The sequence below is a fragment of the Dipodomys spectabilis genome, unplaced genomic scaffold (assembly GCF_019054845.1).
Source record: "Dipodomys spectabilis isolate Male_0828 unplaced genomic scaffold, ASM1905484v1 ptg000002l, whole genome shotgun sequence".
Taxonomy (NCBI): domain Eukaryota; kingdom Metazoa; phylum Chordata; class Mammalia; order Rodentia; family Heteromyidae; genus Dipodomys; species Dipodomys spectabilis.
The window spans coordinates 49,465,001-49,487,565 of NW_024870679.1; the positions used below are offsets into that span (position 1 = coordinate 49,465,001).

A 22,565-nucleotide genomic window follows, 5' to 3' on the forward strand; every position below is an offset into this window, starting at 1 on the left:
CTCCCTCTCTTCTTTCCTCCCTCCTTTCCTCCTTCCTTCCTTCTTTCCTTCCTTCCTTCCTTCCTTCCCTCCTTCCTTCTATTCTTCCCTCTCTCCCTCCTTTCCTCCCTCCTTTCCTCCCTCCCTCCCTTCCTTCCTTCCTTCCCTCCCTCCCTCCTTCCCTCCCTCCTTCCCTCCCTCCCTCCTTCCTTCCCCCTCTCCCTCGCTTCCTTCCTTCCTTCCTTCCTTCCCTCCCTCCCTTCCCTCCCTCCCTTCCTCCCTCCCTCCCTCCTCCTCCCTTTCTTCCTTCCCCGCTTCCATCAAACCCAAGGTCTCATGCATGCTGCCAAGTACTCTGTCACTAGGCCATAGCCCCAGCCCTCTTTTAATTTTTCAAGTAGTCACACAGTTATAGCCACAATGAGTTTGTCAAGCAGCTTGGGTTATCTGTGGAGAACGATGCCTATTAGAAAGAGCAGAGCTGGGGGCTGGGAAGGTGGCTCAGTGGTAGAGCGCTTGCCTTACATGCCTGAGGCCCTGGGTTCGATTCCCAGCACCACATAAGCAAAAAGAAAAAAGCCGGAAGTGGCGCTGTGGCTCAAGTGGTAGAGCGCTAGCCTTGAGCTGAAGAGCTGAGGGACAGTGCCCAGGCCCAGAGTTCAGGCCCCACGACCAGACCCCCCCCCCCAAAAAAAAAGAAAGAGCAGAGCTGATGATGCCCATCTCTGTTCCCTTCTAGAGAAGCTTCTCTATGAACAGGCGATGGAAGTAGGTAAGTGTTTTGGACTGAGGTGAGGGAGACATTTTTCTTTTGTTGGTTTCTGTGTCCCCAGTACCCACAAATTTAAATTCTCAGCTAGGAAACTGTATCATCTACCGCCCTTGGTGTTGATGATGGTGTCTAAATCCATTGCTTCCAGCTTTCACTAGCTTACTCATCATACCTTGTCTTCTGGTAGATTCAGTGGCTTTTGTCTGTGAGCTCATTGCTTATTCTTATGGGATGTTGGGTAGTTCAAACATAGAGAAACTTTTGTTCACTCACTAAGTAATTGATAATTCTCTACTCAATGGGGATCCAATGGTGAGTGAAACCAGACATAGTCTTTGGTCTTCTGAAGCTTTCAGTCTAGCCAGGGATTATACAACCAAATAATTAAACAAATAAATGTTTTTAAGTGCCATAAAAGAAAGTGCTCAGTTCTTCAAGAGCAAGAGGAACCAACTGAGCTGAGGGCTGAGGAGGTGATGGTCACCTTAAAGAACTGGAAATCATGAGTGAGGGGAGAGGAGGATGGGAAACCATGCACAGCGGAAAGAACAACTTGACAGAAGCATGGCCAGGGAGAGCAATACTCAGAAAAGATGCACAAGTGAGGAGGAGATGTCCACACTAGGTCACAAGGGCCCTGGAGATCACACTAAGAATTCTGGCCCTTTTCCTAACAGTAGTAGTGATGAGTGGTAATAAGTCAATGGGAAGGGTGCTTTCATAACCTTCCTCTCACAGCAGTGCTGAGAATATACCAGAGGGAGTAAGGCAAATACGGGAGACATTTTGAGTTATCATTTTTTATCATCACAATGAGAGAAGATAAAGGACTAGATCAGGAATGTGCAGGTGAAGATGGACAAGTTCAAGAGCAGGTACAATCAGTAAGAATCAGGGACCCTCAAGGTAACAACAAACAGTCTTATTGTCTTCCCCCTCCTTTCTTTAATCTCTAGAAAATCTTCTTGAAGACCATGCAAAAGAAAAAGGTAAAGAGTGAGAAGTACAGAACAAGTAGTGTATTCTTTCTTCACTTAAATAAGTACTGAAGCTCTCCTAATATTACTGGAATGCAATTTCTAATATAAAGGGGATAGGGAGTTGGTGGGAGAGGGTAAGGATCAAAATCCTTAGTTCTGGCTGAGCACTGGCGATTCATGCATGGGAATCCTAGCTACTCAGAAGGCTGAGATCTGAGGGTCATGATTTGAAGCTACCTTGTGGAGATAAATCTGAGAGACTCTTATCTCCAATTAACTCCAATTGGAACTGTGGCTCAAGTGGTAGAGTAACAGCCTTGAGAAAAAAAAGGTAAGCAAGAGTGGGAAGCCCTAAGTTCAAGCCCCAGTTAACAGAACATTAAAAAAAAAAGCATAGCTCTGGACCATCACATGCTCCCTTCATTAGCCTTTCCACCAATCACATAGACAAGAAGTCTACATATTATTTAAAAGTATGACCATATGGTCATATAGAATGCGTGAGACTTCAAGAATTCATACAACAACAAAGAGAGATGGTGTTGTGTATGGAAAGGCTACAGTCTCTGGAGTCAGCACCACTTGACTCAGCTTGCTGATCATCTGCCTGCCACTTACTGGCCTTGAGTTAGTCACTATATACCCTGAACTTTGGTTTTTTCATCTGTAAAATGGGGAAGTTATTTTACCTGATTTTTTAGTGTATGTTACACACATACACATACATATACATATATATGTTGCATTACTGCTGTTGAATTCAGGGCCTTCCATTTGGCAGGCTGCTGTTCTACCACTTGAGCCATGCACCCATGGCCTTTTTTCCTTATTTTTTAAAATAGTGTTTCTCTCCAGGGTTGCCTGGATCCATGATCTTCCTATTTATTCCTTCCAGTTAGTTTAAATGAAAGTTATATACCATACTGCCCTGCTTTTTTATTTGAGATTGAGGGGTCTCATGAACTTTTTGCCCTGGCTTGCCTTGAACCTCAATCCTCCCAATCTCTGCTGCCCCAGTAGCTTGAATTATAGGAATGATCCACTGCACCTACCTAGAGAAAATATTTTGGAAAGATCTAACACAGGGCCTGAAGCTCATTTTCCTTACTGCCATTTTTCAATTTGATATGTACCAGGGACCACTGAAAATAAAAGTCAGACTTCCTTTTGAAGTCTAGATAGGAAAGACAAGTCACTGGCTCGATGAGTCCCAGTTCAAAGACATTAGGATTTCACCTCCTTCCTATTATATTTTTTTCCAAGCTAATGAAAATATGAGATGAGCAATGCAGACACTCTAGGCATTTTGCCCAAGAGCAAAATGTGGAGTAATGATGAGGGTCTCTGACTCAAGAGCTGGGTAGGCTTGGGTTTGAATCTTACCTCTGGGTCACTCACTAGCTGGATAACCTTGAGCAAGTGTCATGTCCCTCTGATCATCAGGCTGCCTCTCTATAAAGCAGAACAATCGTTCTATGTACCTCACATTCAGTATCTACTTGTTTAAGAACAGGACTCAGCTGTTAGTATTGCAAAAGGCAATCACAAACCATAAGGTCCTGGGAGAACTGCGACATAGTCAGACTCATTGCTCCATAGCCAAAGCCTAATCCACAGCCAGCCTTAGCCCAGGGCCTGATAGTGGACTCAGGTGTGTAACTTCGATTCGTTGGCCGGATCAATGCTAGGCAGCTCCCTGCAGAGAAGCTACAAGTACTTCCTTCAAAGGATATGACGCATATACATATGTTTCCAAATTTTCTGTGATATCCAGACTTGGAAAAATTATGACTTTTATTACAATGTCACCAAGTCAATATGACACTTTTAGCAGCTAGTTTTACACCTTAGATATAATAAAGAAAGGACAGCGAGGCATATACGCTTCTATGCTACAGTTATCAGCACATGTAAACAAATAGCAGAAATGAAACCAGACAGACCACAAAGAAGGCACAGGAAGAACCCAAGGCTGGGGCAGCCTGGATCACTGGGCGAGTGGAACTGGCACCATTGGTTTCCTGAGACTAAACTCTGTGACATAGGATTGGGTTAGGCACTGAAGGAAACATCTCCATCCTCTCAGTTATGGGACGGGGGAGTGGTACCTAGGGCCTCAGGGATAAAGGCAAGATCTGATCTCTCCTCTCTGTTTTGTTTTGTTTTTTTAGGAAGACTCCATAAAGCCCTCAGTAAGTTCTGCTCCTTATCTTTGGCACAAGTTTCTTTCTGCTGGCATCTCTGTTTGGGATAAGTGTTTTAGTGTCACCTCCCAGGGTAAAAGGGAGGGAGCAAGGGTAATTTAAGCTATGGGGTTTGGGGATTTCTTGGCTCTAGAAGGCTTTTTTTCAAGTTTGGTTCTGGTGGCTCATGCCTGTCAAACCTAGCTACTTAGGAGGTCTGAGAATCAGTTTGAAGCTAGCCCAGGCAGAAAAGTCTATAAGACTCTAACCAGCAAAAAGCTGAGAGTAGAGGTGTGATTCAAGTGGTAGAGTGCCATCCTTGTGTGGAAAAAGCCAAGCAAGAGTGTAAGACCCTGAGTTCAAGCCCCAATACCAACACACACACACACACACACACACACACACACACACACACACACACACAGAGGCCTCTTTTCTCAATTGTTTTCTTCTTCCTTTTCCTGTATGGCTGTTTTCTAGACTCTAAATGGGAATAGATGTATCTCATTAGTGAAACAATCCAATGTCCCTTTCATCATCCAAGCACAGCATTCTCTTAGGTGAGATCTAAGACAATGGGTCCCCACTAAACTGAATGGGCTGGAATGATGCTTTTCTATCATTCCATCTGTGAGAACCTCTACATTACTATTTTTGTAAAGTCTGAAGACACATGACACATCTATTTTACATGCAGAAAATACACACGACAGCAGTAATAGTTTTAAGTGAACTTGTATCTTAGTCTTTTCCTATAGAATTTATATATACATCGACACTGCCATTACCTATAGGTAAAGGTGTATTATTTTACCTGTAGGTAAGGCTTGGCTCACATAGGAATTTTCTTTTTAAAGTTTTTATTTTATTTTACTGTAAAGGTGATGTTCAGAGGGGTTATAGTTACATAAGTAAGGTAATGAGTACGTTTCTTGTTGAACAGTGTTATCCCCTCCCTCGTTTTCTCCCACTTTCCCTCCCCCTCCCTCCCCTCCCTTCTCACATAGGAATCTTTTGACCCTTGGCTATATCTCTGGGGACCTGTGGCCCTCAGCTGGGAGCTAGGTATAGCTACTGAAGGTCTGCTGTAGGAATGTGGGCTGCAGTGGACAGTAGTATTGAGGATGGGTAACTGACCCTCACTCTCATACATCCAACTATTTTTGTTTTTAGAGAAACTCCGGAGTGAACTAAGTAAGTTTCACATGTTTTTACCACTTTCATACCAAATTATCTCCTGCTGCCCAGTATTTCTCGTGGTAGCTCACCTCCCTGTCTCTTCCTCCACAGAGTTGAAAAGAGCTGCGGCTAACTCAGGTGAGATGCTCTCTCCTCACATTTGTCTTCTGCCTTCTCGAGTTCTTGATTTCTCCCTTGTCTTGAAAACCCCCTTTTATGTCTTTTAGGCTGGAGAAGAGCCCGGTTGCATTTTGGTAAGTTACATCAACCAAATCCATCCATAATTTAAATCCCCTGCTTCTTTAAATTCCACGCTTTAACTTTGCTCCATTTTCAAAGTGCACACTATACTCTTCTATTTTAAATTTTATCTATTTATTTATTTTTAGTTGCTTGTTTTTGTCAGTCATGGAGCCTGAACTCTGGGCCTGGGTACTGTTCCTCAGCTCTTCAGCGCAAGGCTAGCACTCTACCACGTGAGCCACAGTACCACTTTTGCTTTTTCTGCTTATGTGGTGCTGAGGAATCGAACCCAGGGCCTCATGCATGCAAGGCAAGCACTCCACCACGGAGCCACTTTCCCAGCCCTTATTTATTTATTTTTGAAACAAGGCCTTGCTAGGTAGCCCAAGCTGGCCTTGAACTCTCCATTTTCGTGTATGTGTGTGTGTGTGTGTGTGTGTGTGTGTGTGTGTGTGTATGTATGCATTCACACCAGCACTGAACCTTGAACTCAGGGCCTGGGTTCTGTCCCTTTTCTGTTTAGTCTAAATAGTATAGAGGCAAACAAGTCACAAAGAAGACAAATAACTAATAAATCATAAATACTTTTTAAAGTGTTAAGCAGTTAACCAACTTGATAAAAATTTAAAAATTCAGGCTGGGTGAGGTGACACACACCTACAATGTCAGTTCTAGAGAAGTTGAGACAAGAAGATAGAGAGTGCTAGACGGTGGTGCTGTGGCCTGTAATCCTACCTATTCAGGAGGCTGAGATCTGAGGATCACAATTTGAAGCTAGCCAGGGAAGGAAAGTCTGTGAGGTAGCTGCAGGTAGAGCACCAGCCTTGAGTAGAAAAAGCCAAAACAAAACAAAAAAAAACCCACAACAACCCTCAAATAACAAAAAATAAAAGACAGTAACAATATTTTCTAAGGATTAGTTAAGGCAGCTTCATAGGTAGATAAAAGAACATTTTCCCCTTTAATTTAGTAGCCTAGCAGGAGATCTATTCTTTGGTTCCAGGACACATGGAGGTGGGAAGGGCCATGAACTAAATGTGTCAATGATAGTAATTGCATACCTCAAGACCATTTTTCCTCCAAAGATCCCTTAAGGCTTATCCTTTCAAACCTCACTTCTGTTATTCTGCAGTGGCAGTGACCTTGGATCCAGAGACAGCACATCCCAAACTCATCCTGTCTGAGGACCGAAGATGTGTGAGGCTTGGTGATAAAAAGCGGCCCGTGCCTGACAACCCCCACAGATTTGACTTTGTTGTCAGTGTCCTGGGCTCTGAGTGCTTCACAGATGGCTGTCACTACTGGGAGGTGTATGTAGGAGAGAAAACCAAATGGATTCTTGGTGTATGTAGTGAGTCTGTGAGCCGGAAGGGGAAAGTCACTGCCTCACCTGCCAATGGACACTGGCTTTTGCGACAGAGTCGTGAGCTTCACTATGAAGCTCTGACTTCCCCACAGACCTCCTTCCGCCTGAAAGAGCCCCCAAAGTGTGTGGGGATTTTCCTGGACTATGAAGCAGGAATAATCTCCTTCTATAATGTGACTGACAAATCCCACATTTTTACGTTCACCCACAGTTTCTCTGGCTCCCTTCGCCCTTTCTTTGAGCCTTGTCTTCATGATGGAGGGAAAAACACAGCACCTTTAATTATTTGCTCGGAGTTACAGAAATCAGAGGAATCTATTGTCCCCAAGTCAGAAGGAAAAGGCTATGCTAATGGAGATGTGAAGGTGAACCCTTCCTTACTACCCACTCAGGGCCCTGAGCTTTTCCCTCTCAAGGATACCATTGTATCCTGGCACTCTGATCTTGGCCCAGCCCTTCAGGGGCTCAAGGCTCCATCTTTTTAGATATGTGCCTCATGACTTGCTTGCATGATTGTCCAGGTCAGGACTCTGGATTTCAGACCCCTGGGTCAACATCTGATTCTGAAATGTCTTTTCCTTGATCCAAATCCATACCCTTTCCTGGTTTCAATCAGTACTACTTTTCTCCCAGGGCTCTCAGTTTGGAACCCACCATTCTTCTATTGACTTGGTGTTTCTATTGCCCTGAAAAGAAGATTTCTGAAAAGCAACAACTAAATTGAACACATAGTTTAGGTTTAGATGATATTGACTGTGATTCAGCACAGACTTCAAAAGGGTTTTCTACTTGAAGGGAATGTTTCCAAGAACTTTCCACTGCCTCAGCCTGCTCAGTGGGTTTTCAGACCCTGACTTCTGAACTTCTGATTCTATCAAGGATAGTTCTCCCCCCCCCCCCCCCAACCTCTCTCCGTCTTCTTAACTCTCTTTTTGGTTCACACACAAATTCTTCCTTCTTTCTTCAGGAATGGGAGCAGAGAGCTAAAAACACACCATCCTTTTCAGGTTCTTGAATGCTATTTATGACATAGTTGAGAGACAGCCAGAGAATACAGTTTTTTAAAAAACAAATTTGAAACAAAGACATACAGAATGTGTATGTTTTCAAAAGCTATCTCACCTACTGATGATAAGCATCTACCTTAATCTTGAGCAGCTTTAGTAGTCCAGCTAGGGACCTGGGAGGCACAGCTTTGGCCTTGCACAGTCTTGCCTTTTGCTCTGGTCCTTTTAAAGAGTTTCCTGAGATGCACAGAGGTCCAGTGAGAAAAAGTGGCAGCTTTAACCACCCATGTAGATGCTTCCCCTACCCTGCCCCAAGACAGTTATATTGAAAGATTTGACTATTTGTGCAGCAAGCAACCTCTTAGATCAGAGTACTAACTTGCTAGAAGTTGGTAAACTTCTTATTTGAAAGATAAGAAGTTATGAAGACAAAGTAACCCATCTGATTTGGGGGTATGGATTGTAGAAAGAAGGCTAGGCACTTTGTCACACCCTATATGTGGTCAGGCCTAGCTGTGGAGATGCTGGTTATCAGTTTGCAGATTGGTACACAGTTCAAACCAACAGAAACCAGATCTTTCTGTCTGTCAGAAGTTCTTTCCATTAGTGCCTATATAACTAATCATGGCTATCCAGAGAAACAGAGCAAATCAAATAGTAATATATATATATATATATACACATATATATGTGTATATATATGTACACACATGTATATATGTATATATACATATATATATATACACGTGTGTGTGAATGAAGAGAGTAATTGATTGATTTAGTATGAAAAAGTGGCTCACATGATTATGGAAGTTGGCAGGCCTAAAACTTAATTCAAGTCTGGGGTAGGGGAAGCTGACATCTAGTCCAGATTTCTATTTTATATAAGGGGTGGGTCAGCTTTTTTGTTGTATTCAATTCTTGGAATGATTAGATGGGCCCTGTTCTCTTTAAGGAGCACATTATCTGTTTTACTCAGTCTATGGATTTAAATCTTAATCTCAATCCAAATACTCAGTATAATGTTTGACTAAATAACTGGGTACCTTGACCTAGTCAAGGTAATACATAAATTAACCACTACTGTGCCTTAATAGACTTCTTGGTTTGCCTTTGTACAGTTATTAAATAAAATTCTGGTATTCATTGTTTGGCATGATTGAGAAATTGTAGCAAAAGGCTTTAGGTTAAGAGAAGAATACATTATGAGATTGGTTCCTAAACAGCTTTCAGTCCTCTCAAGCAAGCCTTGCCCACAGTTCATAATAAACTTGGCTTTATTTTTTTTTTGGGGGGGGGGAGGTCTGGTCATGGGGCCTGAACTCTGGGCCTGGGCACTGTCCCTCAGCTCTTCGGCTCAAGGCTAGCGCTCTACCACTTGAGCCACAGCACCACTTCCGGTTTTTTTCTTTTTGCTTATGTGGTGCTGAGGAATCGACCACAGGGCCTCATGCATGCAAGGCAAGCGCTCTACCACTGAGCCACCTTCCCAGCCCCTTGGCTATATTCTTAAATTTTCCCACTAGTATTTAATTTTTATGAATTCATAAACTAGTATTATACATTATGCATTTATATTTCAGTCCTACATATTCAGTTTCAGACATATTTTCTTGAATATCTCAACGTTAAAACTAACATTGCTCACAATGGCTTTACCCATTAAATTTACTATAAACAAATCACAACAAAAACCTGACTTTTGTGGAGGCAGAACTCAATTAATCCTTATAACTCTTCTGCCAAGGATTTTATCTATTTTATAGAGGAAGAAAATGCTCCTCCAAATGGCCAGGCAGTAGAGCTAGCATTATAAACTTTGTCTTTGCAGCTCTCAAGGCAAGGCTTTTTATTCTTTGCGCTGTTCTTTGTATCAGATATAAGAAGCCTGTAGGTAACTTCACACTTAATTAGCCCTCATTATCTTCTAAAATAAAACCGGAGGCTAGCCCACTAGGTCAGTTAGTTATACTGTGGTGATAATAATGAAATAAAATCTGAAAAATAAATCCAGCACTAGAGACTTTACTATCTTGATCTGGATGGACGAGTGGCTGTTACCTTTAACTGAGTGTGCGGGAAGGGCCAGAATAATTGTCCTTTGGACAGGAGACATTTACCTTTGAGTTCTTTCCAAAGTCCACACTGATTTTAAATTGTAAGCCTTGACATGCCAGACTCTAACTTTACTGCATGTCTACAGGAGGGCCGTCAACAGCCAACTCAAAGTAAATCAGATCCGAGACCCGACAATCTTAGGAACAAAGCAAGGGTTCCAAACTCGGTTCTAAACTTTGCAACTGTTTTATGAGGCTGTAATCTTCCTCAGGACTACAATTCCCAGCACGCTATGCCCAAGGCTAAAGCTTATTGGCGGTTCCTCCTGGGCGTCTCGCGTAGTGGCATACACTAAAGCCAATAGAAAGAAAGGATAACTCCAAAGACCCAATCCTGAAGCCGGGGGGCGGGTCCTTTCTAGGTTCCGTCTCCGGCTCCTGTCCCCCGCCCACCGAGGCGGCGCTGTCTCTGGCGGAACGGCGGGAGCGAGGTGGGTCCCGGCTTGGGCCGAGGTCGTGGGGGGAGGCAGACATGACTTCGCGGGGCACTCAGAGCACGGCCCCTTTCTTCTCACCTAGGAGTTGGTGGCTGCTGCCTTCTTCCGCCGACCCACTGGGTAGCAGAGGGGTCCTGGGGTCCCTGACCTCTGTCCGGGTCCCCCGGCCCGCTGGGTCCGGGTGCTGGCGCCACACCGGACCCGACCCCGCCCTTTTCCTCATGGCCTTTGAAAACTTCAAGCTCCTGCCACCGATCTTGCCTTTGGGATCAGCCCCTCGTCCCCTTCCACTCTCCAGTCCCAAGCCCACCGGCGTCTCTGAGCCAAACTCCTGCCTTCCAGAACGCGGCACCCTTGGACTCCTGTTTAGCTTGTCCCGCCCTCGTCACACTCTCCAGCCTCTTGGACATCGGTCTTCGGAGTCCTCCGATTGCAGTCTTTGTCCCTTTCTTCCGGACCCGTTATCTGCCCCCCCCCCCCCCCCGCGTACAATTCCCTGTCGTAAGCACTTTGCCCCCCTGGTCTTTGCAAGTTTATCCCCACCCCCTAACCCGCTTCCCCTTTGCTTGGCCCCAGACCAGGAACTTGAACTCTGTAGACCACATTCCAACTTCGTTTCTTCTTTCCTAGGCCCTTGGCCTTCAAGATCTCTGTGGTCAGCTCCATCTTCTTGGCACGCTTTTCTTAGAGGCAAGATCCCTTCTACTCATGCCCTTAGTGCTGGTTGAGCCCTAGGGAGACTAGCCCCAATAGGCCATAGGTCAGGCTTTCTCCGCGGCCCTCTTCTTCCCCCCCACCCCCAATCTCTAAAATGTGATAGGGGCATGACTATTTTAAGCTATCTTTCCAATAGGTAATTGACGATTCTTCCCTTCGAGGCTGGGTCTTGCTCACTCACCCATCCTGGAAGTCCTACCACCTGATTGCTTGGGAGAGCTATGCCTATGGCACTTAACTGCTGTGCATCTGTTTTTCTTTCTGTCCTTCCTTCCCTCTTTTTCTCTTTCCAGTACTAGCTTAATGGTTAAAAACTCTGGCTTTGCCATCAAGGACATCAATACCCGTTTTGCCCCTTGGGCAAGTTACTTAATTTCTCTGAGCTTCAGTTTCTTCATTCTTAAAATAAGGATAGAAAAATGCATAGTTATAGAAATGAAATGATTATATATAGCACTTCATCCTGAGTGTAGCAGTTTGTAAGAACTTAACAAAACATTAACTTATTGGCTCCTGTATAATGTGCCAGGTGCTGTGGGGGGAGGAGAAAGAGGAAGAGGAGGTGGAGGAGGAGGTAAGGAGGAGCCTAGGCACTGTTCCTGTCCCCTAGAACTTAACCTGCCCTATATAATGGTTTCTGGAGTTTATATCTACTTCACTATACTCTATCATAAACTGTATGGGGGTTATGATCATAATCCTAAATCATTGTACTTGCCTGCTGACTCAGCATTCTACCCTGGGTAGAGCCCAACCGTGGTAAATTACAGGTTCTCAGCATGGCAGTTTTAGAAGTGAGTGGAAACCATGTAGCTCTGCGTATAAATACTACTAGAGGATGGGCATTTGAGCACCCACCCTTGTACTGCAGAAGATTACGTGATAACCAAAACCCTTTCCTCAAGTTGCTTACAAATGACTAGTGGAAATAGATAATTGCACAGCCCCATAAAGAGCAAGCACGTAATGGACAAAGTGGATAGCAATCAGATTGCTGGGAAATAGTGGCTTAGGATAGACCCACATAAGCAGGACATGGGTTCTGAAGACCAGTCTGGCCTTCCTCAATTTTGTTGACTCATAAATTATTTATTAAAAGTCTACTATAGATGCCTCCAACTACTTTAGTAATGAGGGCTACATTAGTGAATAAAAGTAAACAAAGTTCTCTATTCTCACGGAACTTACATTTAATAGGGAACTTACATTTAATGTTTATAATACACTCAGACATGATGCCAGACAGTGACATGTGCTAAAGAAAAGGAAAACTGGAGAGGGTGTATAATTTTTAAAAGAAAAATCAAGAAAAAGTGACTTTAAGTATCAAAGAATAAGTACTTTGTGATGTTTACTAGAATCTTGAAAATAAAGCACACCTATTATGTTTTTATACCGCTTATCCAAATTCCTCAAGAAATATGAATAGGGATTGATAAATGACAGTTCATTGACGTTAAAAACGTTTTTGTGCCAGGACTGGCACTTGAACTCAGCTTTTTCCTCTCTGGGTTTGCTTGCTCACAGCTGGTACTGGTAACCTTACCTTTTGAGCCATGCCTTTAGTCTGACATTTTGTTGGAGATGGAACCTCTTCAGCTTTTCTGCCCAGCTGGCTAAGAACTGGGATCCTCTATATACAGCTTCCTAAGTATCAAGGATTACAAGTTTGAGCCACTGGTGCCCAGTTTATTTTGGCCTTTTTTGAGACAGTGTCTCATGTTATGTAACCCTGGCTAGCCTGGAACTTGAGCTTCTCTGCTTCAGTTCCCTGTGTGCTGGGATTACAGGTGTTTGCCACACGCTATTATTTTACTCGGACACAGCCACACTTATTCCTTAATATGTTGTAATGCTGCTTTCATGATACAATGACAACAGATGAATAATTATTACATGGATCCTACGGTCCTAAATAGTTACTAAACATTTCTGACCCTTTACTGAAAAATTCCATACAGGTTGAGATTTTAACCTGCATTTCAAATTTTAGGAGGTTATACACAGCTTCGTGCTCATTAAAAAAATTCAAAACCTTTCATTTAAAGGATCTTTAAGTCTTTTTTTAAGGATCTTAATATAAAATTTACTCTGAAGATCTCATTTCCTATGCTTTTTAAATTTTTTAATGGTTTTTAGCTTCTTTTTGAATTTTTTTGTTTTTCTCAATGAGTCTTTTCACATCTCTGTTGTGAAGCCAGTCATCACGTTCAGCTTCCCATCTGAACTTGCATCAAAGACTTGCATTAGCTTCATTAACCATAGCATTTGTACCGAGATTATCTAACTGGGAATTCATAGATACAAGCAGGTTGGAGTCACTGAAGTTTCTTTCCTTCTTATTTCTTGTTCTGCTTCAAACAGTGCAACAAAGTCGATATCATCTGCCCTCTTTCTGGTCATTTTGGAGTTGATGTCAAGTTCTGGAAAACCCTCACTTTCATCATCTGCCATGTCCATGAATGTTCCTCCACCTCCATTGGTTTCATCAGATTCTTGATCATTCATGTTTTATCATCATCCAAACTCCTCAGCACTGCCCCCGAATCTTCCAAGTTTTTTTTTGTTGTTGTTGTTGTTGTTGTTAGTTGTGGGGCCTGAACTTTGGGCCTGGGCACTGTCCCGCAGCTCTTCAGCTCAAGGCTAGTGCTCTACCACTTGAGCCATAGTGCCATTTCTGGCTTTTTCTGTTTATATGGTGGTGAGGAATCAAACCCAGGGCCTCATGCATGCGAGGCAAGCACTCTACCACTGAGCCACCTTCCCAGCCCCTAAAGAATCTTTTTGATTCTTAGATTCTTTATAGAGCTAGGACATGTTTTCAATTGTGTGTGTGTGTGTGTGTGTGTGTGTGTGTGTGTGTGTGTGTGTGTTACTGAGGATTAAACCCACATCCCTAATTCTTTTGCTGGTCCTGGGGTTTGAACTCTGAGCTCCTTTGTGCTCAAGGCTAGCGCTAGTCTTGAGCCACAGCTCCGCTTTCGGTTTTCTGGTGGTTAATTGGAGATAAAAGTTTCACTGACTTTCCTGCCCAGGCTGGCCTCGGCCTGCAATCCTCAGATCCTAGCTTCCTGAGTAGTTAGGATTATAGTCATGAGCCACCAACACCCAGCCCTAATTCTTTTGTTTTTGAGATAGAGTCTCACTACCTTTTTGCCTAGGCTAGACTTGAACTCTCAGTTGATCCTCTTCTCTCTCTACCTCCTGAGTAGCTGGCATACACCACCATACTATGGCTTGTTTCCAGCAGTTGTAATAGTAGCATTATTTGGTGAATGACTAGTATGTGTTACACACTCTGTTGCATATATTATAGGCACTTTTTCTAAATCAGAGTCCTGTAATGCGGCTCAGAGAGATTAGATAATTTGTAGTCAAAAAGATCATCTATACCACCACTGTAAATGTATACAGGGTCTCTTCTTTTATCCTGGCTATGTGTGTAACTGTATGTGTGTGTGGTTGAATGTTTCAAATGTGACTATGGCTGTGTCATGTGAGAATGTCACTTGTGACTGCACGTGTGTCTGTGTAATGTTTGGGAGTGGTGGAAGTGGGCACTGGCCAATGAGAACCTGCAGGAGGTCCTGGAGGTCCAGGTACAACCCTAGATTATGAAAAGGTCTGAAGAGGGTTGGGGTGGCAGAGCAGTAAAAGACTATTGAGAGTTGGGCCTTGTAAACAACTAGGAGAGCCTCAAGAATGATAGAGTCCTATGTTCACTTGGTTTCTTTCTTTCTTCCTTCTTTTCTTTCTTTCTTTCTTTCTCTCTTTCTTGTTGGTTGTGGGGCCTGAACTCTGGGCCTGGGCGGCTCTTCAGCTGTAGACCAGCGCTCTACCACTTGAGCCTCAGCCCCACTTCCGGCTTTTTCTACTTATGTGGTGCTGAGGAATCGAACCCAGGTCTTCATACATGCAAGGCAAGCACTCTACCACTGAGCCACCTTCCTAGCACCAGTTCACTTGGAAATTGAGTAGATACCATTGGTTACTGATGGGCAAAGTTGGCATCTTCTTGGGTAGATCAAAATACATATGAAGTTTGTCACTTGAAACTAAGTAAGTAAATGCTTTCTAAGTATTGTAGCTAAGTGAGGTTATTCCTAATGGATGGTTCCCTGGGGAGCCTTCTGTCAGAAGGTCTAGCCTGACCCAAGCATTGTAATGGTGTTGAACATTTGTGTTCATTCCCAGGGTTCAGAAATGGGCAGTGAGAAGGAGCAGAGTCCAGAACCACACCTGCCTGAGGAAGGGGAAGAAGGTAAGCCTTGGAGAGTGGATGGCTCAGAGGGTTCTCGAATCCCACCTGGGGAGGAACATGGGCAGGAGAGCCTATTGAAGGGGGCACAAGGAACACATCCAAAAAAGCCATGGCAGAAAGTCACTGCCCCAGCTAGGGGACCTAAGGACCCCACTGCACATCCAAGGCCTGGAGAAGATGAGAAACCCTTTGTCTGTGCCCAGTGTGGCAAAACCTTCAACAATACCTCGAACCTGAGAACACACCAGCGGATCCACACTGGTGAGAAGCCATACAAGTGCTCTGAATGTGGCAAGAGCTTCTCCCGAAGCTCCAACCGCATCCGCCACGAGCGGATCCACCTGGAGGAGAAGCACTACAAATGTCCCGAATGCCAGGAGAGCTTTCGGCGGCGCTCGGACCTCACCACGCACCAGCAAGATCACCTGGGCAAGCGGCCTTACCGCTGCGACATCTGCGGCAAGAGCTTCAGCCAGAGTGCCACGCTGGCGGTGCACCACCGGACCCACCTGGAGCCGGCGCCCTACATCTGCTGCGAGTGCGGGAAGAGCTTCAGCAACAGCTCCAGCTTCGGGGTGCACCACCGCACGCACACGGGCGAGAGGCCTTACGAATGCACCGAGTGCGGGAGGACGTTCAGTGATATCTCCAACTTCGGGGCGCACCAGCGGACCCACAGAGGGGAGAAACCCTACCGCTGCACCCTGTGCGGGAAACACTTTTCCCGAAGCTCAAACCTCATCCGCCACCAGAAAACGCACATGGGTGAGCAGACGGGCAGGGATTCCAGCTGAATGGAGCACCATGTAGAGATGCGGAAGGACACGAAGTCCTGACCTTCGGCCAGGAAAAAGGCCTTTAGAATCAGCTGCGGCCACCTTGACTGCGCACCCTTCATCCGGCTTAGGAGAACGATTTCCTGTTGTCTCGGAAGCCACGATCTCCAGAAAGTCCTGAGGATGAGTTAAAATCCTTGCCTCCTCCCAGGAAAAAGTTAGAGGACACGCTCTTGACTTGCCTTCCTTGGGTGTGGAAGAGAAGATAGCTCAGAACGTGGAGCAGCAGTTCTCTGGCCTTTGAGAAAGTGCCTGTGCGATCTTGTCGCTGTCTGAAGGGCCTCCACATTGCCTGTGAGCTGCTCAGGACACCCTGTAGTGGCCTGCTTTCCCATGGTGTCCTGACCCAAGAGTGCTTCTAGAGCTCTAGCCTGGGAGGAGTGGCCCTCCTAAGGGAAGGGGCCTCCTTGGTCTGAGGAGAGATGTGGGGCCCTGCCTTAGGAATAAAAGGGAAGCCCTCAGGGAGCCATGATCCAGGGACTTCACACTCCCCCTTTTTCTGTTACCTGTTTTTCCCACCCCAACCTGCTTTGTTTCCCCAGAATGATTACCAGTAAAAAACAAAACAAAACAAAAACCCTTCCATGAAAAGGACTGTGTACTTACTTGGAGCGGTTGGGAGCTGGTTCCAGTGCAGCCATTCTGGAAGGAAGTTGAATTCCAACAGAGACAGGTGGTTGCTCTGCAAAGCAAAGGAAGGCAGGCCCAGTTTTCGGAGCTTTTGAGAAGAGGAGGGAAAGGGAAGGAAGTGGCATCGATTGAACATCTCTTTTTCAATCATAAACTGCTGTCTGTTATCAGAGCAGCCCCTGAGGGTATAAGCTGAGGAAAGGCCGCGTGGAAGGTGAAGTCCCAGCAGTGTGTTGTGGAACCAGTTTCAGCTTGGGCCTCCGTGGCTTCCAGCTGTTTTCACTGCATCCACCTTGTTGCCACCTAAAGGAGCCATTTAGGAGTTTAGGCAGGAAGTGGGAGCCAAGATGGAGTTTGAACTAAAGTGCCTTACACTTGGTGAGTGCTCTAGCACTTGAACCTTCTCCCTCATCTTCTCTTCCACTCTTTTCTTCTTTTTTTCTTTTTCTTTTGGGCCAGTCCTGGAGCTTGAACTCAGGGCCTAGACACTGTCCCTGAGCTTCTTTTGCTCAAGGCTAGCACTCTACCACTTGAGCCACAGCACCACTTTCAGCCTTTTCCATTTATGTGGTACTGGAATTGATCCCAGGGCTTCATGCATGCTAGGCAAGCACTCTACCACTAAGCCACTTTGTCAGCACAATTCTTTCTCCTTTCTTAGTACTGTTGAATACTGACAATGAAGACAGTTTGGTCCCTGAGTTCTCTAGTTTAGAAATAGACACATAAACCCAGAATTACAATTTAGAGTAATAGATGTCCTTACTGTTGTACTCCAGGTACTATAGTAGCCTGGGAGAGAGCCTTACTCTGGCCTGGACTGGCCAGTGAGGCCCAGAAGTAAGACATAGTCCTACCTGCAGGGAATTCAGGAAGAGAAACTCCTCTGACAAAGTCCTGGGGTAACAGGTGGGGAATGGACCTCTAGAGGTGAGGCTGAGAAGATGATTGGATTTGGTTTTGAGGAAGTAGTAGGCACTTAGTAGATAAAGTATGGAAGCTTATTTCAGATGGAAGAGAAGACTTAAGCGTTTGAGGAGCAATGGAATGTTGGATGTAGTAACCAAGTGTTTTATGTGAGGATAAGAGGAAGTTTCTAAGGTGCACTGGCCAGATCTCATAAAAGGGGTTAGACACCAAGTAAGAACTTCTGGACAATTGTAGACAATAGAATTTTGAAGTTGGAGAATGACAGGATTACATTTGTCTTTTAGTAAAATGCAGTCTAGTGTGGAGGACGAATGAAAGGGGAAATGTTGTATGTGTAAGCCAGGTGCCCGGCTTGGACTCTATGGACCCTCACAGAGCTCTGTGTAATTACCTCGGAGGGATTGCCAACCCACAGAATGGCAGTCTAAACCCTCCATATAATTGCTACAAATTACTGGAATTTATGGCCTCATGATTGCCTTGCAAGAGGTTCCTGTGAGGTATATAGAAGCTTTGCCTATTTTGAACCCATTATCTTGGTCAAAGAACTCAATGCTCTCATTAGCTTCCTCAAGAAATTGGTTTGTTTTTTGTTTTTGTTTTGTTTTATTTTGTTTTTTGGGTCCGGTTGTGGGGCCTGAACTCTGGGCCTGGGTGCTGTCCCTCAGCTCTTCAATTCAAGGCTAGCGCTCTACCACTTGAGCCACAGCACCACTTCCAGCTTTTTTCTTTTTTCTTATGTGGTGCTGAGGAATTGAACCCAGGGCCTCAGGCATGGAAGGCAAGCGCTCTACCACTGAGCCACCTTCCCAGCCCTCAAGAAATTGTTGAACCAAGCCTTTTGTACATTTAGAATCTCTTCCAGAGACTAAGGATCTTGGGGTTAATGGACGTATCATAACATGCAGCTTTCCCTCCTCTTTCATCCCATCTTTGCCCTTACAGTCTTGTGGCCTCCTGGATTGCCACAAGACTATGGTGCATCTTTCTGTAGATGGCATTTTGCCATCATCAAAGATCACTTTTTCTTACATGTCCAAAGTTGGCACATGTTTTACAGTTGACAATGTTAAATAAAATATACCATTATAAGAAAGAGATTAAGGAGGGTGGGCACTGGTGGCTCATGTCTGTAATTCTAGCTACTCAGGAGGCTGAGATCTGAGGATTGCAGTTCAAAGCCAGCCTTGGCAAGAAAATCTGTGAGAATCTTATCTCCAGTGAACTACTAGAAAACAAGCAGTGGTGCTATGGCTCAAATTGGTAGAGTACTAGCTTTGCACAAAAAAGCTCAGGGACAGCACCTAGCCTCCGAATTCAAGCCCACCATTAATCAAAAATAGAAGAAAGCAAGATGGTGGAATTGAACTAGGTGCTAGTAGTTCACACCTGTAATCCTAGCTATACAGGAGGCTGACATCTGAGGATCAAGATTCAAATCCAACCCTGGCAGCAAAGTCTGTGAGACTACCTTCAATTAACCATTAGGAAACTGGAAGTGGCACTGTGGCTCAAAGTGGTAGAACACTAGCCTTTAGTGAAAAAGCTTAGCAACAGTATCCATGCCCTAAGTTCAAGCCCCATGACCGACCAAAAAAAAAAAAGTGGGATTGGAAGCCCAGTTCACATTCTTCTTCAAAGATTGACTGAACAATATACAGACCAAACTACTTTTATGAGAACTCTCAAATTCTTTCAGAGTTAGGTTTCATTACCCCAGGAGAACACAAGCCAAGAATCACATGAAAATGGATAAGATGAGTCATTTTACTTCATGTAATTTGCTATTTCCTTAAACCAGCATAGCTCAGTTTAGGTCACAGATTTTCCCTTGAGGGAAAAAACAAACAAACAGTGAGTGACATCCATATTCAGTGTTCTGGCCTTTTAGAGCATTGCCCAAGGAACTGGTTCCTCTCTTGCTAACCTAGATTCTGCTAATAAACCTGGACTAGTGATTCTGCCTGGGCCAGGGCAAGGGTTGGAGTTACTTTCTGTATCACCCAGGGCCTGTAACACTCGACAGAGGCAAGCACACTCAGCATGAGTGAGAGCTCCTAACTGTGGCTCCTCCTCAGGAGGGAGGCAGAAATGTAGAGCAAATGCCCAGTATTCCTCCTTTATGGAAAGTTGCCTAAGAGACTGGAATTTGTTCTTTTTGGTTGGTTGGGGTTTTTTTGTTTGTTTTGTCAGTCATGGGGCCTGAATTCTGGGCCTGGGCACTGTCCCTGAGCTCTTCGGCTCAAGGCTAGCACTCTACCATTTGAGCCACAGTACCATTTACAGCCTTTTCTGCTTATGTGGTACTGAAGAATCAATCCCAGGGCCTCTTGCATGCAAGGCAAGCACTCTACCACCAAGCTAACTTCCCAGCCCGGTTGGTTGTTTTAAATACACTTTTGTTATTAAGGAGTTGTGTAGAGGGCTTGCCATTTCAGAAGTCAGATAACGAGTACATTTCTTTTTTTTGGACAGTGTCACCCCACTTCCTTCACTTTCACCCCATTTCCCCCTCCCATCCTGCTCACAATTTGCGTAGTTTATTTTCCACATAGTGTATACTGAATAGAATGATTGCATTTGTTCACCTTTCCTCCCTCCTTTTCTGCACCCCTAAAAAGGAAAAAAAAAAGCAAAAACACATACCACCACCACAACTAGCATGATATATGTTTTGTTTGTTTGGAGATGTTGGTACAGAGTCAGCATATTTCTAATGTCCAGGGTGCTCTGAACACAGAATAGGAGGCTTGCTAGGATAGTACCAGAAAATATGCAGTACTAAAGACAGACACCAGAGGGAGCAAGAGATTGTGAACTTCAGAAAAAAAGGGTTTTGTGGTTTTGGGGGGATGTGAGGTGTGGCTGGTAGGGGGGAGAAATCTCTAATTGGGAAATTACAGGCATAAACCCCAAAAAGTCATGTTCCTCCAAAAGGACTTAGAGACAACTCCCTCCTTAAGAGCCTAGTTGAGCTTATTATTGAAGATCTTCCCCAGTATTAAGCCAGTTTGTTAAAATCAGAATATTGACTGGGTGAGGGGGCACATTCCTTTAATTCTAGATATTCTGGAGGCAGGAGCATGATGAATTTGAGGTCCATTTGGGCAAAATTAGTGAGATCCTGTGTCAAAATACAGGGCTGGGAAGGTAGCTCAGTGGTAGAGTGCTTGCCTTGCATGCATGAGGCCCTGGGTTTGATTCCTCAGTACCACATAAGCAGAAAAAGCCAGAACTGGTGCTGTGGCTCAAGTGGTAGAGCGCTAGTCTTAAGCTGAAGAGCTGAAGGACAGCACCCAGGCCCAGCATTCAGGCCCCACAACTGACAAAAAATATATAAATAAAAATTTTAAAACTACAAAAACAAAGATGGCAAGAAAGAAAGAAAGGAAAAAGAAAGAAAATGAGAGAGAGAGAGAGAGAGAAAGGAAGGAAAGAAAATGTACAAATAAAATAGAAACTATAAAAAGTAACAAAAATTCTGAAATTATATTAATTAAATTGAAAAGTTCACTGGAGAGTTTCAACAGCTGACTTAACAAGCAAATGCACCAGCAAGCTTAAGAGGCTTAAATAGACAAAAGGAAAAAGAGAATGAAGAAAAGCAAAGAACTCAAGGGACCTATGGGACAACATCAAGTGGACTGGTTGGTATATGCATTATGGAACTTTTATAAGGAGAAAAGAAATAGAAAAGAACAGAGATATACTTGAAGAAATAAGGCCTCCAAACCTCTCAAACCTGAGGATGGAAATGAGTATCCAAATCTGAGAATCCTAGAGAACTCTAAGATGAACCAAAGTGGAATACACTAAGAAACATTACAATCAAAATGTCAACAAAGACCAAGAATCTAAAAAAGAATAAAAGCAAAACTAACATATAAGGGAGCTTCCATAAGATTATGAGAGATTTTCTCAGAAACTGTACAGATCACAAGAAAGTGTGATAATATATTCAAAATGCTGAAATGAAAAAAATCAGCCAAACAGGAATACTACCTCTGTCATGGCTGTCCTTCAAAAATAAAGGAGAAATCTGAAAGCGAAGGTATGGCTCAAGTGGTAGAATGCCTTTTTTCTTTTTTTTTGGTCAGTTCTGGGGCTTGAACTCAGGGCCTGGGTATTGTCCTTGAGCTTCTTTTGCTTAAGGCTAACACTCTACCATTTGAGCCACAGCACCACTTCTGGCTTTTTCTGTTTATGTGGTACTGAGGAATTCAACCCAGGACTTCTATCATGCTAGGCAAGCACTCCACCATTAAGCTGCCTTCCCAGCCCTGATAGAACGCCCTTTAAAACCAAGTAAGACTTCAAGGCCCTCAGTTCAAGCCTCAGTACCAGCAGACACACACACACCTTGATGAAAATTGAGGGAGTTTACCTCCACTAGATCTGACTTACAAAAAATACTAAAGAGGCTGGGCAACAATGGCTTATACCTGTAATCCCAGCTATCCAAAAAAAGAACAATAACAAAAAGCAATGGCATACAAAACAAAAAGATGTAATAGCATCCTAACAATAGAACAAAACAATGTAATGACATGGAGTGGGTGAGAGGGTAAAGGAGTAGAGATTTTCTAAATGATTGAAATTGTTGTCAGCTTAAATATTGATTATTATAACTTTACCTTATGCTAACCACAAAGAAAATTCCTATAGAAGATGCATGCACAGAAGAAAGGAGAAAAGCACCTACATGTTTCGGTATACAACAAAATCAATGAAACAGGAAGGTGGGAAGAAAAGAAAATGGACAAAATTACTGAGAGAAACAATAATAAGTACTTCCCTATCAGTAATGATTTTAAGTGTAAATGGGTTAATAATTGCTTATCACATGGAGAGACCCACGACTGGATAAAAATTATAACAAAACTAGAACCCAAAACCCCTGTGGAAGCCAGTGCCAGGGAAGGAAATCC

At 44.0% G+C, this 22,565-nt stretch overlaps 1 protein-coding gene and 1 long non-coding RNA gene across 4 annotated transcripts in view; one reads left to right on the forward strand and one right to left on the reverse strand.

The window, feature by feature from the left end:
* Znf691 (zinc finger protein 691) overlaps nt 1–21,060 on the forward strand; it is a 40,655-nt gene extending 19,595 nt beyond the window's left edge. Inside the window, exons 7-15 of one of the 3 annotated variants that reach the window (XM_042677222.1) lie at nt 719–751; nt 1,708–1,740; nt 3,903–3,923; nt 5,088–5,108; nt 5,205–5,231; nt 5,321–5,347; nt 6,469–6,593; nt 15,175–16,047; nt 21,046–21,060. In XM_042677222.1, coding sequence (XP_042533156.1) covers nt 719–751; nt 1,708–1,740; nt 3,903–3,923; nt 5,088–5,108; nt 5,205–5,231; nt 5,321–5,347; nt 6,469–6,593; nt 15,175–16,035 — 1,148 coding nt within the window. In that variant the 3' untranslated portion in view covers nt 16,036–16,047; nt 21,046–21,060. Of the gene's footprint in view, nt 1–718; nt 752–1,707; nt 1,741–3,902; nt 3,924–5,087; nt 5,109–5,204; nt 5,232–5,320; nt 5,348–6,468; nt 6,594–10,196; nt 10,258–15,174; nt 16,631–21,045 lie in introns of those variants that run through there. The other 2 variants (XM_042677229.1, XM_042677238.1) reach the window with 2 other exon arrangements.
* Nucleotides 5,232–8,426, reverse strand: LOC122105954. Its single transcript, XR_006147103.1, has 3 exons — nt 7,646–8,426; nt 5,530–5,534; nt 5,232–5,243 (listed from the first exon to the last, which is right to left on the reverse strand). It is a non-coding gene; the product is annotated as an uncharacterized LOC122105954 (long non-coding RNA).
* Nucleotides 21,061–22,565: the final 1,505 nt, after the last annotated feature.